Source organism: Ovis canadensis, chromosome 8 (assembly GCF_042477335.2).
Source record: "Ovis canadensis isolate MfBH-ARS-UI-01 breed Bighorn chromosome 8, ARS-UI_OviCan_v2, whole genome shotgun sequence".
NCBI classification, from domain to species: domain Eukaryota; kingdom Metazoa; phylum Chordata; class Mammalia; order Artiodactyla; family Bovidae; genus Ovis; species Ovis canadensis.
The window spans coordinates 48,926,422-48,942,740 of record NC_091252.1 but is presented as its reverse complement, the minus strand read 5'-3'; the positions used below and the strand labels follow the sequence as shown (position 1 = coordinate 48,942,740).

Genomic DNA, 16,319 nt, shown 5'->3' with positions numbered 1-16,319 from the left:
GAACCTCTCATTTAAAAGATTTAAGATACCTTTAAGGTCCCCAAATTGACAAATTCTGCTGGTTAGTCCTGTAAAATTCAATATAAGCATAAGAGTAGCTCTATAAAATTAAAATACAATTTAAATAGTTAGAAGCTTTAATAATGCAAAGTAGCAGATTCATTTTCAAATGAGTTTGCAATTTTTAAACAAAGGTCAACGTTATTTAAATCACTGTGGAAGGGGAGTCACTAAGAAGTGACTGGATTCATGTTAATTCCTTCTGCAGAATTTTCAAAACATACTCTAGGTCAGTAGTCCCCAGCCTCTTAGGCACCAGTGACAGGTTTCCTGGAAGATAATTTTTCCACGGACCAGGGTTGGGGGGACCAGTTTGGGGATGGTTAAAGTGCACTATATTTATTGTGCACTTCATTTCTATTATTACATCAGCTCTACCTCAGATCATCAGGCATTAGATCCCAGAGGTTAGGGACCCCTGCTCTAGATGAATGCTGGCACCTGATGAGTAGGATTTTCACTCATAAAGAAAGAATCCTTTCGCATTCTACCTGAAATCTACCTACTGGCCTTGATAAAATCCAATGGATAACTATAGGTTACAGACAATTATTATTGCCACTACTTGTTACAAGGAAATTTATTAAGAAATAAAGGAGGGATTCCCTGGTGGCTTATGGGAAAGAAGCCACCTGCCAGTGAAGACACTGGTACACTGCCTGGTCCAGGAAGATCCCACATGCCGTGGAGCAACTAAGCCCTTGCACAACTATCAAGCCTCTGCTCTAGAAGCCAGGAGTCCCAAATACTGAGCCCACATGCCACAACTACCAAAGCCTCAGTAGCACTCTAGAGCCTGATCTGCAACAAGAGAAACCACTGCAGTGAGAAGCCTGCATATCACCCTAAAGAAGAGCCTCTGCTCACTGAAACTAGACAGAGCCTCTACAGCAATGAAGACCCAGCACAGCCAATAATAAATAAATAAATATTTTTAAAGCATATGTAAAAGATGAAAGAAGATAGAAATTCAAATTTTCATTGACAGTTTTTTGAAGAGATGCTATCCATAAAGTAATCTATCATAATCTCCTTTCTTCCAGACTTCTAAAGGGCTAAGCAAAAATAAAAATGATAACTGATGCTTATTATACTCACATATAAGTTTTAGATAGTCCTGATTTATAGCTTAGTAGAATAACAATTATATATATTCATGTATCATGCATATTGTATAATATAATGAGACCTTATATAATCCACATATGCAATATTATGGTCACTATCTTACATTAATATAGGTTTATAGTTATTGTAACTAGTTAATAAGTTTTACAATTAAAATTTTTTACAGTTAAAAATTGTTGCTTATCTTTAATAACAAATACAACATTACTTACAACACTCTTAATATAGGATGGTAGAATTTTTTAAATCAGTATTTTCTACTCTAAAACATGATTCCTAGACAGCATATTAATGAAACAGATAACAGGTCTATATATCACAAACATACATTAAATAAAATAGACTAGTGACATCACCTTATCACAAATGTGCTTTCACTGTCAGAGCAGTAACTACAAGTAATGAGATGAGATGTTAGAAAAGTATATTCACTAATGAATATTTATAAATTTACATAAATACCACCAAAGAAATCCTAAGAACACAATAACTCAATTATTGAAATTTAAGATACACATACATGTATGAATTTCTCTTTCTCTAATATTTTTGGGGCCCAGAATTCTAATATCAATAAATTTAGGTAAGGGAAATATAGACTAAAAGTTGAAGTATTTTAAGAACTATTTAAAATACTTGAAACTAACTATATTTAGGATATTTAAATTCAATTACTTTATAGATGTTTATATAAATCTTTACTATAAACTGTTTCTTTTATACTGTTTAAATACACAATATGATACAGTTTAGATCCTGATACATAACCACAACTTGAAAGTAGTATTGTCTTTAACAGGTTAAACCTGAAGATCAACATTGTGGTAGAAAAGTTAGACTTCTGATTGAGCTCTAAAAAGAGAATGTTCAAGATCATGTCATTATTCAGTCGCTCAGTCGAGTCTGATTCTTTGCAACCTCATGGACACCAGGCTTCCCTGTCCCTCACCATCTCCCAGAGTTTGCCCAAGAAACTATCTTGGGTGAGTCAAATAAGCAGAGTGACAATGTAAGTCTTGTCATACTCCTTTCCAATTTTGAACCAGTCCATCGTTCCATGTCTGTTTCTTCTTGACCTTCATACAGGTTTCTTAGGAGAGTTAAGGTGGTCTGGTATTCCCATCTCTTTAAGAGTTTTCCAGTTTGTTGTGATCCACACAGTCAATGAAGCACATGTATAATCCAATGAATGTTGGCAATTTGATCTCTGGTTCCTCTGCATTTTTTAAATCCAGCTTGTACATCTGGAATTTCTTGGTTCACATTCTGCTGAAGGTTAGCTTGAAGGATTTTGAGCATTACCTTGCTAGCATGAGTGCAATTATGTGGTAGTTTGAACATTCTTTGGCACTGCCCTTCTTTGGGGTTGGAATGAAAACTGACCTTTTCCAGCGCCAAATTCCAAAAACCAATGTGTATGAAACAATAAAACCTAAGACCAAATCACACACATATGCCTTGCTCTATGGTCTCATTTCAGAGTTTATTTCTACCATGGTAGTGGATCTCTCCTATAATAATACAGTTGAACACATCTTTGGTCACAGATGACTAAACCAATCATTTTCCATATCAGCCCATGATGGATGATGGCAGAGATGCGCAGTCAAAAAGTCGTGGCACTTTGCATACCAGCTGAACTGGGCTATAACCCTACTGCCTACATTAACAGAAAGAATGCTCTGATCTGAGGGTTAAGGGTTGGACTGTTTAGAGAGCACAGAAGACAAGTCTGAAGCACACTTGGTTGACACTGTTCATCTGAATTATGCTCAGGTGAAGAGGATGTACATGTCCAAAGACTATCTGCTTCCAAAAGCATACCTTTCCTTCCTGCTAAGAGGGAGTTATCAATCTGTTTTGTGCTGAAGTCTTGAAGCATTTAAGTCACATAAGTAACGCTCACGGTTCTCATTCTAAACTCACTATACAGGTCTCATAACTGTAATCTGGTTTCCCCTGTGATGTGCCAATAATGAAAGAATGTGCTAATCAGCTGTTTTTAATGAATGTGTCCTTACCAGGTAGATTGCTTATACCTGGTATATTGCTTACTGTCATGATTGTGGATGATAATGAATCTGACGCCCAAGAAGCCAACAGGCTTGTCACTGTAGCTGAATCATGGCCAATCACACAGGTCACACACACTCACCTCCACCAAAAGCCTCATTTCCACTGGCACTTCTATAAACTCATCCAAGATAGAAAAGAAGTATAGACATAGTCTTTCCTGGAGACCTATATTAAGGACTTTTAAAAGTTTGTTAGTTTTAGAATATATGAAAAGTTATTACAATCAATTCTTGATTCTGTTTAAAAACAAATAATTATTAATATCTTTTGTTTTCAGTTCAGTTCAGTTGCTCAGTCGTGTTCAACTCTTTGCAACCCCATGAATCGCAGCACACCAGGCCTCCCTGTCCATCACCAACTCCTGGAGTTTACCCAAACTCATTGTCCATCGAGTCAGTGATGCCATCCAGCCATCCCATCCTCTGTCGTCCCCTTTTCCTCCTGCCCCCAATCCCTCCCAGCATCAGGGTCTTTTCCAATGAGTCAACTCTTTGCATCAGGCCAAAGTAGAGTTTCAGCTGGAGTTTCAGCTTCAACATCAGTCCTTCCAAAGAACACCCAGGACTGGTCTCCTTTAGGATGGACTGGTTGGATCTCCTTGCAGTCCAAGAGACTCTCAGGAGTCTTCTCCAACACAACAGTTCAAAAGCATCAATTCTTTGGTGCTCAGCTTTCTTCACAGTCCAACTTGCACATCCATACATGACCACTGGAAAAACCATAGCCTTGACTAGACAGACCTTTGTTAGTAAAGTAATGTCTCTGCTTTTGAATATGCTATCTAGGTTGGTCATAACTTTCCTTCCAAGGAGTAAGCCAGTTCATGGCTACAATCACCATCTACAGTGATTTTGGAGCCAAAAAAAAATAAAGCCTAACACTGTTTCCACTGTTTACATGTTACCTAGCTAAATGAAGCTCTCTAAAATGGACTGCATTTTAGGTACAGCTAACAACAGTCTGCATTAGTCAACAGAGGTGACCAAAGTAGGTTCTTCCTACTTCAAGTGTTCCTCTCGATCTTGATCTCAGTTAGTAAGCAGCACTGGTTTTGGTGAGAGGCCATTCGTCCTCCTGAGTTTGTTAGCTGCACTCACTCTACTAAAGAAAGGTCAGGGGCTTCCCATGCTGTCCAGTGGTTAAGGCTCTGCACACGTCCACTGCTGGGGGTCTAGGTTCAATCCCTGGTCAGGCAGCTAAGATCCCACAGTCCCGTGACTTGGCCAAAAGCTTTTAAAAATAAATAAACAAAATAGAGGCCATCTGTGCTCTACTTACCAATATACATAAATATGTTCTTTAAATCAAGTAAGAATGCAGCCAGAAGAACATCATTATCTATGTGTCAGAAAGCAAATTCATGGCACTAAATCAAATCATACTGTTTTCAAAAGACATGCATCTTCTGTAGGAAAGCTCAGGTGCTCTCATCAACAGATGGGAGTGGTACACATTTTACTTATATATAAACCAGCACAGAAAAAAGAAAATAGGAAGTGAGTTTTGATATTCAACAGAAGTAAAGATCAATTGCTTTTGTTTGTCTTCTAGTCCATTAAGATGAAGGCAGTGGGGCCCTTGAAACTTGTCCCAGCACAGTGAGCCCGGTAAACACTTGCTGTACCACACTTACGATTACTGTCATATGCTAGTCCCCTACAATACCTACAGTCAGTTTTTTCACTTCTTCAGATTCTTTCAATTTATGCTCTATCATTCTTGAAGTGAGGCAATCAAAACTGGATGCAGGTGTTCCATTTATAACTCCAACTTAAAAAAAAAAAACACTCTTGGTTCTCTTGTCTGCTGCTAAGCAACAGAAAGACATTCTTACTGAGCAACCTACACACCCCAACTCACCCCCAACTCCAGACATTTTTTTCCCCAAAACAAAGAAAAGGTAAACAGGTTGAAACTCCTAACACTAACCCATATTGCTTTAGACAATGTGAAGGCCTTCTTTTGAAGTCACTTTTTGTGCAATATGTTAAAAAACTATCCTATGCCATCCTGTACAAGTTGTATTAGTTTGCTAGAACTGCCATGACAAAATACTGTAGACTGGGTAACTTAAACAACAGAGATTAATTTTTTCACAATTCTGGAGGCTAGCCGAGATCGAGGTGTTAGCAGGGTTAATTTCTTCTCCGGCCTCTCCTCTTGGCTTGAAACCTGCCATTTACTTTCGGTGCTTTCATATAGTCTTCCCTCTGTGTATCTGTGTCCTAGTCTCTTCTCATAAGGAGACCACTCATATTGGATTAGACCCCGCCCTAATGACCTCATTTAACTTAATCTTCTCTTGAAAGTCCCTATCTCCAAATACCTCACATTATGAGGTACTAGGGGTCAGGACTCCAACACATAAATTTTGGGGAGACACAATTCAGCCCATGGAACAAGTATTTAAGAATAGTTGCAGATATATGCCCCTTTAGGGGTAAAGGAGAGTTATATCTTTATTACTTTCAAATGGTTCAGGAAAAAATATGCATAAAGGAGAGCAATCTACTTTGTATGCAACTTTTCATAAGTCTAAAATTATTTCAAAATAAAAGCTCTTTCAAGTATTTAAGAGTCTATTTCATGAGTTAAATTTCTATAGCTCTCTCACAAAAACACATCATCACGTATGGCTAAAGAAGGACCTGTAATTAATGTTTATCATAAGTAATAAGAATCTTGTGAATAGAGATAAAAAGGACTAAAAGAACTTGAAGTCTTTCCAATCATTACATATCTCACTCTACTATAATAACTTCCTTGTCATTAATGGTAGAAGAAACTAACTACAATTAAAGTCTTCTTCATGTTTGTCCCCACCTTTTGCCTTAAGTCTTGCCTATACAATCTTCAAGGACCCACCAAATTCAGTAAAAAGAAAATTACTGCATTTAACCATTCGTTTCACTAGTTATTCTGAGATCACGCATTAAACAGGGTCTTAACCTCAGCATATGGGTCATTTCTGTTTTCCATCCCTTTGCACTATCTTTTCATCAGGCATACAGTTACAGCCCTGCATCTACTGAAATCCAATCAATGTATATATATCCCTAACTCTGAAAAGAGGTTATCTAATGATTTTCTCTCTCTCTTTTTTTTTTGATGTTTTACGAAGACATTTGCTGTATCTCTGATGAAGCAATTTTTCATCACAATCCTAAACATATCTAAAGAAAGAAAAAGATCTCATGAAATAAACTAACAAAACAAATAGAAATGTATTTCACTATCTTTTAGAGCTAAAAATTCTGGACAAATACAAGTTCAAAATATTTTTTTACAAGTTTTCCAAGTTGTAGATCTCCCATCCATCTGCTTAGCTGATGTGCTTATTCTGTAGAAAGACAAACTTATCTGATGCTTACTAACTTATCGAACAAAGAAAAGATAAATTGACAAGCGAGAGCTATCACTCATTCATTCAACACAGGTTTACCACGTATCTACTATATATATTCACTATAGTGAATACCCGACAATGTTCTACATACTAGCTGTAAAGATAAAAAGAGTCAAACATGATCCCTCTCATTATGGAGTTTATAAGTTAGGAATGTACTTTCCTTTTACCAGAAACAGATCAGAAGCATGAAGGCAGTAATTTAACCTAAGTCCCTCATAGCACATGATGCTGCTGCTGCTGCTGCTAAGTCACTTCAGTTGTGTCTGACCCTCAGCGATCCCATGGACTGCAGCCTACCAGGCTCCTCCATCCATGGGATTTTCCAGGCAAGAGTACTGGAGTGGGGTGCCATTGCCTTCTCCCATAGCACATGATGGAAAAGATATTCCTATTTAGGAGGATCTATAAGAATACTTCACAAAGTTGGGAGTAACTTGTAGGATCATACTGAAAAAATCTATACTATCGTTTTCACATGTACACAAGTCTATCTAATTTACAGTGTGATGTTATTTACAAGTACGATCTAATTTGGTCTTCTCAATAGCCTATGTGATTGGGTAAATTTTTTAACAGGTAAACTTTCAGCTTAGTATAAGTGACTTTCTCAAGCACATAAATCTTTCAAGTGGGAAAACCAAGAAAACTGTTTTATGATGTGGGTCTCTGATACAGACTAAAAAACAAATATCTTCCCAGTTTTTACACTATAAAATAATGTCTGAATCAGATACCCAGAACTTGCTGCTGAGCAGTTTTAACCATAGTTAAAGTGTGATAAAGATCCTACTGCTGCTTCTTCTCACAGTAGGGTACTAGCTATGGTATAATCCAAAGCAGTGGAGCTGAGGAGAAAAATCTTAATGAACTAGGCCAGGGCATAAAAGGCTGGGTTTCAAAATGACACTTGGGGCTTGTTTTAAGGTTGCTTTCATTTTAATTGACTACCAAAGCAGCAATCAGACAGTATACACAAAATGCATTATGATACAACCTCAGTTTCTAACAAGGTTATACATGAGGCTCAGTGGTCACTGCAGCAGGCCTTGTCGGTAAAATCTATCAGGTAGAGAGAAGTATAGTGCTCTGGACCCACTGTTTCACCATTGGCTCAGGGAGGTGCCACATCAGCATACCAGGCTCTACCTACCAGCATATAGGGCAATTCTGACCCTGCTGCTGCTGCTAAGTCGCTTCAGTCATGTTTGACTCTGTGCGACCCCATAGCCGGCAGCCCACCAGGCTCCCCCATCCCTGGGATTCCCCAGGCAAGAACACTGGAGTGGGTTGCCATTTCCTTCTCCAATGCATCAAAGTGAAAAGTGAAAGTGAAGTCGCTCAGTCGTATCCGACTCTTAGCAACCCCATGGACTGCAGCCCATCAGGCTCCTCCATCCATGGGATTTTCCAGGCAAGAGTACTGGAGTGGGGTGCCACTGCCTTCTCCCCTACTCAAGTTTCATTCTCCTGGGTTCTCATTCTAATTCAGTACCCAGGCCAGAAACATGCTTGGCTATACCTAACCACTTAAGATCACACCACCTAGACATCAGCTATGCATTACTTTACATGCTAAAATATTTGGGGGATTATATGTCCCAGTGCTGCTCCCCACTATGATACAATATTGAGAGTTGGCCCGTATATATAAACCATTTGCTTGAGGTAGTTTATTATGCATTGATTATACAAACTATTACTTAAATGTTTCTAAATGTGATTTGAATAACTGGTATTACAAATTCAGAACTAAGACTTCAAAATAAGTTTGCTCATAATAAAAATCAAAGTCCATTTTCCTATAGCAATTTAGACTGGAAAGTATTTACAGAATATAACTTCATAGTTTGTATTTTACACCAGATCAAAATGTTGTATATCTTAGTTACAATGTTTTATTTCCTTACCAATTGAAGATTAGAAAAGGATTAAGTGGTAAAGAAAAAGCTCTATTTTATTTGCTGAGTCATTTTCAACTCTTTGTGATCCCATGGACTGTAGCCTACCAGGTTCCTCTGTCCATGAAATTCTCCAGGCAAGAATACTGGAGTGGGCTACCATTTCCTTCTCCATTATATAGAGGTAGCCAAGCTATTAAAAGAACTACTATCCTATGTTCTTATGTATCTTACAATTTTCACTGTAACACTGAGGCCACCAAATCTGGGATCAAATCTTAATTCTAATTTGTTGCTCTGTGTCACTGGGAAACATTAACTTTTGGGGGGCTTTCATTTCAACATCACTCCAGTACTTTTGCCTGGAAAATCCCATGGACAGAGGAGCCTGGCAGGCTGCAGTCCGTGGGGTAGCGAAAAGTCGGACACGACTGAGGGAGTTCCCTTTCACTTTTCACTTTCATGCATTGGAGAAGGAAATGGCAACCTACTCCAGTGTTCTTGCCTGGAGAACTGCAGGGACAGGGGAGCCTGGTGGGCTGCTGTCTATGGGGTCACACAGAGTCAGACACGACTGAAGTGACTTAGCAGCAGCAGCATTTCAACATATGTAACGTAAAGAAAGCCAAGCAGCAAAGAATCGATGCTTTTGAACTGTGGTGTTAGAGAAGCCTCTTGAGAGACCCTTGGACTGCAAGGAGATCAAACCAGGCAATCCTAAAGGAAACCAGTCCTGAATATTCATTGGAAAGACTGATGCTAAAGCTGAAGCTCCAACACTTTGGCCACCTGATGCAAAGAACTGACTCATTGGAAAAGACCATGATGCTGGGAAAGATTGAAGGTGGGAGGAGAAGGGGACAACAGAGGATGAGATAGTTGGATGGCATCACCGACTCTATGGACATGAGTTTGAGCAAGCTTTAGGAGTTGGTGATGGACAGGGAAGCCTGGCGTGCTGCAGTCCATGGGGTCACAAAGAGCTGGACTGAGCGACTGAACTGAACGTAAGAATAACACTTACTCTCACTGGACTAAAGGATTAAATAATATGCAAAATGTCTAGGACAGCAAACAAAATACACCCAGTGAGTTTTCTCAAACTTTGGGACAAAAGCCCCAGGTTCCAATATCCTCTAAAGCTACATTCACCATGCACACACACTTGCTTAAATCCTAAAAAATGGCATAAATGTATTTCACTTACTAATGTAGATTATATATAGATATATAAAATATAAGTCTACTATATCATAAATTGGTCTCTCTGAACATAATATGCTATCATGGTATCAATATTTTGTAATACTAATTTTTGCTTATTTTAGAATTACATAGAGTTCAGGGGAAAAAAAAGGTAAAAGTGGCTAGCACTGGATAATCTGTATTCCTTAAAAGAAAAAAAAAAAAAAACCTCTCCCAAGAAGTTCAAATTCATATCTTCTTTTTCTCCTCATATATTTCCTTAGAGCCATCAGAGGCATCTGAAATCAATTGCTGTTTTTTTCTTTTCAGAACAGTTTAAAACATCTGAATGTCCTGCCAACGATCACGTGAAGATTTAGAGGGAAGCCAATCCCCTACATCTTGTCTTCTCACTCAGTTTTCTCATCCACCAACAACCAGCGCAGGACTGAAACAGTGCACTTATGGAAGGGAAAAAGGGTTGACACAGTGTTTTTCGCTCAGTCATGTCCAGCTCTTTGTGACCCCATGACTGTAGCCCACCAGACAAGAAAATTGGAGTGGGCTGCATTCCCTTCTCCAGGGGATCTTCCTGACCCAGGGATCAAACCCAAGTCTCCCAAATTGCAGGCAGATTCTTAACCACCTGAGCTACCAGGGAAGCCCACGATGTTCTCTGCCTAGGTAACAAGGGAGGTGCTTACAGATTGATACGATTACCAGTGTGTCACTTCGGTGTGTTTTAAAAGAGACCAGTTGATTGTGCTGTCTTTTCCCTTTATTCCTCTGAGTCACTTAGTGCCTATAGGGGAGTCTGATGCAGATCTCCCCTATGATGAGAATAACAAGATAACAGATGTAAATAAAGTATAGGCAGAGAGCACTGAATACAGAGCTGGGAAGCTGTTAAAAGTCAACACTGCCTAGGTAAGTTTTTCTCCATTTTGAATTTTGCCATTTGTATCACTAAAATGAGATTATTTTTTATTTTATTGTAAGTCCAATGCAGATCAATGAAAATCAATTTTATAATTTTTTTTATGTACTAAATGTCAGAAAAATCATCTAGAATAAATTTAAAAATGATTTTATGGTCTTTTAGCAGCTGGATTAATAAAAACAAACTTTAATAGGTAGTAACATATGGTACAAACCAAATTTTACTTAATGAAATCATACAATGATTTCACATCTATGTTTAAGTGACTGGGGGAAGCACAGTTGATGCTATTTAGACTTGGATACATATGTATAAGGTCTCCAGTCTTGAGCTATGAAATCTTCTTAATCCCTATAAAATCAAACTTTTTAAAATATATGTAATCATATACTATCAGCTTCTGGAGGTAAATTGAAGAAAATTGTAGACTATTTAATGATTCCCTCACACTTAGATGATGTGAATTTATAACATTTCAAAAGCATATCATGGGAAAGATTTTTACAAATCAACCCAGATGTAAGATGCCTAGCAAGTTATATAATTTCTTCGTTTTTACCCTATTTTTCTTTCTGAAGGTTTACTTAATAATGAACTAAGCTACATTTCTTCTTAAAGTTAAATTTAATCAGAAGATTTTTTTAAATGGGGTGTTATCTTGCTCAGAGGGTATCAAACTTTACAGCACACAAGGCAATATATAACAGTAAATATACCAGTAAAACACAGGTGTGGCATAATTTCAGAATGCAAAATCTACTCAAGCAAAGTTAGCTGACAATTTTACACCCTCATAAATCATGAGTCACTTCACCATGGACTAATGAAGACATGGACTAACACTATCTTTAAACAGGCATTCAGGGACAAAAGTCTTCTCATTCTACAGATAAAGAACCCTGGAACTTGAGAGTCTAGGATGTGAAAGAGATCACTAAGAAGTCACTAAGCTTGTTACTGGTGGGGCAAGAACTAGCATCAAAGTCTTCTTTCCACCAAGTCACCAGCTGAACTCTGGCTAAAACTCTGTCCCAAGTCAGGAATACTATATTCACGTTTCCACGGATTAGTTTAAAAACTATGTCAAGCTAAAGATATCTACTCTGATCTAGCAATAAAAAAGCTATACACCCAGATAGTTTTATAGATAAATTCTACCTAACAGATAATTCTCATTTATTAAAGTTATTCCACCACTCGAATGGCAGAAAGCAAAGGGAAACTAAAGAGCCTCTTCAGGGTGAAAGAGGAGAGTGAAAAAGCCGACTTAAAACTTGACATTCATAAAACTAAAATCATGGCATTCCAGTCCTATTACTTCATGGCTAATAGATGGGGAAAAAGTGGAACAGTGGCAGATCTTATTTTCTTGGACTCCAAAATCACTGCAGATGGTAACTGCAGCCATGAAACTGAAAGATGCTTACTGCCTGAAGAAAAGCTATAACAAACCTAGAAAGTGTATTAAAAAGCAGAGACACCACTTTGCCAACAAAGTCAAAGCTATGGTTTTCTCAGTAGTCATGTATGGATGTGAGAGTTACATTAAGAAGGCTGAGTGCCGACGAATTGATGCTTGGAACTGTGGTACTGGAGAAGACTCTTGAGAGTCCCTTGTACAGCAAGGAGATCAAATCAGTAAATCCTAAAGGAAATCAACACTGAATATTCATGAAGGACTGATGCTGAAGGTGAAGCTCCAATACTTTGGCCACCTGATGTGAAGAGTTGACTCATTGGAATGAGAAAGATTGAGGGCAGGAGAAAGGGGCAACAGAGGATGAGACAATTGGATGGCATCACCGACTCAAAGGATGTGTTTGAGCAAACTCCAGAAGACAGTGCAAGACAGGGAAGCCTGGCATGTTGCAGTCCCTTGGGTTGCAAAGAATCAGACACAACTTAGCAACTGATAACAAATACCCAAGCAAAAGATGTCAATGTCACAAATACTTTTTGCCAAGATATCCAAGCTCCAAACATGATAAAATGGCGTGAAAAGGAAAAACACAGCTCAATTTCATTTAAGAAAGTAGACGTAAAAAGTATTGATAAATCAGTCTTAACTCTTAAAGAAAGTTTACTGTGAAACAGGTACTGTTGTAAACTCTTCATGTATATTAAATCATGTTAATTCTCACAACAACCATTTGAAAGGTATATTATCATTATATCCACTTATATAGAAGGAAACAAGGCATCAAGAAACTTCCTCAAGGTAATATAATTAGTAAGTGATATCCAAAGTAGAATCCAAATCCAGGCAATTTGGCTCAAAAATATTAGGAAAATAGTCTAGCTATGTATTAAGCTAAAACATGTAGGAATTATCCCAGGAATGTAAGGACTGTCCAGCATAAGTCATTATATTAACAAATAAAAGAAGAAAAAAGATCAGTGTGGTAATGGAGGCTTTAAAAATTTTTAATACAATACACATTTTTGATAAAAATAGTCTTACTCATATGATATTTATCAGAAAGAACATCAAACAATAGATAAAATTAGTAAGTTACATGAGGCGTTGTCTATTTAGCTCACTAATGAAGTCTCAGTGCCTACACTAGTACCTGGCACATATTTGTCATATAAATATTTAAAAAAGAAAAAATTCCCTCTATATTAGAAATAAGATTGGTATACCTATTGTGACTGTATTATTCTACATTATTTATGAAGTTCTACTTATCGTAGCAATACTTTAAACATTGGAACAGAAAGAAAAAGTATATTAATTTTCAGGTTACACAATTACATCATTAGAAAACTCAAAAGATATAAGTTATTAGAACAATTATAAGCATTCAGTAAGGGGAGCAGATACAAGATAAATATGCAAAACTCAATTTTTCTTTATATTAAAAATAACCAATTAAAAAGAAATAAAATAGTGTCTGAGACTATAAAAGACAAGGGATAAATTTAACCAGAAGGATATAAAATCTAAATGAAGAAAACTATAACCTGCTCTTGAATGTAAAACAAGACATTTATGAACAGATATGAAGTCTTATTAAAGAACAAAATGAAATATAATAAAGGCACTCCCAACAAAATCTTTGCTGAAAGATATACCTGAAAGAGTAATAATACACAAGGATTTAAGTTTAAAAAAGAATAGAGAGAGGAGACCTTTCCTACCACACAGCAAAACATATACAGAATTGCCATAATAATTATTATTACTCTAACTACTGTTTTAGCAGATAATATTTATTGAGAGTTTATTATGTGTTTGGCACCCTCTAAGTACATTACATGTAAATGATTCTCAAAATACCTGGCCAAGGCAACATTTAAGGCAGGCAAGGGTTCACTAGAGTGGAGAGGCAACTGGTATGTCATTTTGGAAAAGTAATTTGTCTTTTAAATATTTACTGAATATTTACTGAATGGCCACTCTTTACCAGGTACTATACTAGATATCAGGAACATGGCAATGAAAAATACAGATAAGGCTCCTACCGTCATGAAACATATGTCCTAGTATAAGGAGACAGATGATCATAAGAAAACCAACATGATAATTTCCCAGTGATAAAACTGTTAGAAAGAAAATACACTAGGTGATATGAAATGACAGGAGCCAACCAGAAGGGGGTGAGGAGACTACCTTTTATCAACGTCTAAGAAACCATCTCTGAAAAAAAATATTTAAGTAGGTCACTGAGTTGAGAAGAGGGCAGCCATATAACAAGCTGGAAGGATATTTCAGACTGGCATAGGACAAAAACCATGAGCTGGGACTGGACTGGAATGTTCAAGGGACAGAAGGAAGGCCAACATGACCAGAGTAGAGGAAACAGATATACAGCAATAAGTGGATGTTTATTATAAGGGTCCAGGCACGTATTCTGACCAGCAGTACTACTTACAGAACTCTATCCTATAGCAACAATAGCCAGTACACAGAAAACTGCAAAATAATGCTAATGCTAGATGGTTTGTAAAAGAAAAACAGCTGGAAAAACTGAAATGTTGACCATTCGGGGAACAATTGAGTTGATCATGGTAAAACATAAACTACACAGTTATGAAAAGAGTCAAGTGGTAATATATATAATGATCTGGTAAGATGTCCTAGAGCTAAGTGGAAAAAAAGCAAGGAGATCAATAAATATTACATGACTCCATTGTTCTTTAATGAGACTTCTAAACTATGTATTAGGAATTTTAACTCTGAAGTTAGCTCCTGGATGAATTCCACTTTGCTTCCTCTCACTCCAAGCAAACGTCCTCCTACACATTTTCCTCCCACCACTTTCACGAACTAATTCCCTGCCAGCATTTCAGCTCACCTCAGCTTATTGCTTGCTTCTTTACCTAGAAACATGAACAGCATTACAAAAATTTTAAGAGCACAGAGGGTAACATTTTCCTAAATTGAAAAACAAAGAAACAAAAAAAATACAACAGACTAATCATAAAATGACTGAATCAGCTCTAATTGTTTTAGGATAGTCAGGTGGTATCATAAACTTAATTTATTTAAAAATCATAAATCATATTATTATGAGCAATTACAGGCAACTGATCATTCTGCTGGTCATTATATTACTAAAAGTATAAATCTTACCTCTACTTTTGTTCGATAGAGAACAAGTCGTTTCAGGCCACACAACTTGGCGATGTGGCTGAAAGCCTGAGGTGGTAGTTTATCACAGGAGGAGAGATTCAAGTCCTGTAGATTTGGGCACATCTCAGAAATAATCTCCAAGCAAGTTTCATTAAGGAAGTGGCTGCAGGATAATTCAAGGCGCACTAATTCAGATCCGCAGACCTTCAGAAACCTGTAAATACAATGCTCCGTGTGAATTTCATAAAACTAAAACATATTTTTTGCAAGCACTTTGGAATTATATCGACTCTAAGCAGACACCTTCAGAAGAACATATTTCTATCAGGGAAAATAAAAAAACTTGTTTCACTTAAATTCTCATTTACTGCCTGCCGAAACAGGCATGGTTAGGCTACAATAAATCAACCTGAGAAGATTAAATGGATTCACATCACATAGGAAGTCAGCTACTGCTAAGTGGGAAATTAAGAAAGCAAGAGGGTGCTTTCTTAATTTCTCTTTCTTAATTTCTGCTTTCTTAATTTCTCTTTTCTTCTACTTACCTGTAATTCACACCTGAGCTGATAGAGCCAACAAATAAAATATAACAAAACTCTCAACTTCTGGAAGATATTTCTTTCTAAACAGTACCCATCTGGTACTGGATAATTTATTTTGAACATGGCACACATAGAGACAGCTCTAACTAAATGACCTCAAAACAGACCAGACTAGCCTCCTCTCAACTCAGAAAATTTCTGGGTTGGTTTAACCATACTGGTGAGATATGTTTCTTGACTGCTATTATTTAATACCTAGCTGCTGCTGCTGCTGCTGCTACTGCTAAGCCATGTCAGTTGTGTCCGACTCTGTGCAACCCCACAGACGGCAGCCCACCAGGCTCCACAGTCCAAGGGATTCTCCAGGGACAGAGAACTGTGGTGGATTCCTCTAGTCATATGGTCACAGAGGCGGATATGACTAAGGGCATGCACACACGCGCGCGTGCGCACGCACACACACACAGCACTCCCTCAGCAGTAAAAGGCAGACTAGAAACATGAA

At 37.5% G+C, this 16,319-nt stretch overlaps 1 protein-coding gene across 2 annotated transcripts in view; it reads right to left on the bottom strand.

Annotated features, from left to right (window-relative positions):
* Positions 1–16,319, bottom strand: part of FBXL4 (F-box and leucine rich repeat protein 4) — a 74,206-nt gene that overhangs the window by 11,279 nt on the left and 46,608 nt on the right. For both annotated transcript variants that reach the window (XM_069599223.1, XM_069599222.1), the window contains exon 6: positions 15,273–15,486. In XM_069599223.1, the coding sequence (XP_069455324.1) occupies positions 15,273–15,486 (214 nt within the window). The remainder of the gene's footprint in view (positions 1–15,272; positions 15,487–16,319) is intronic.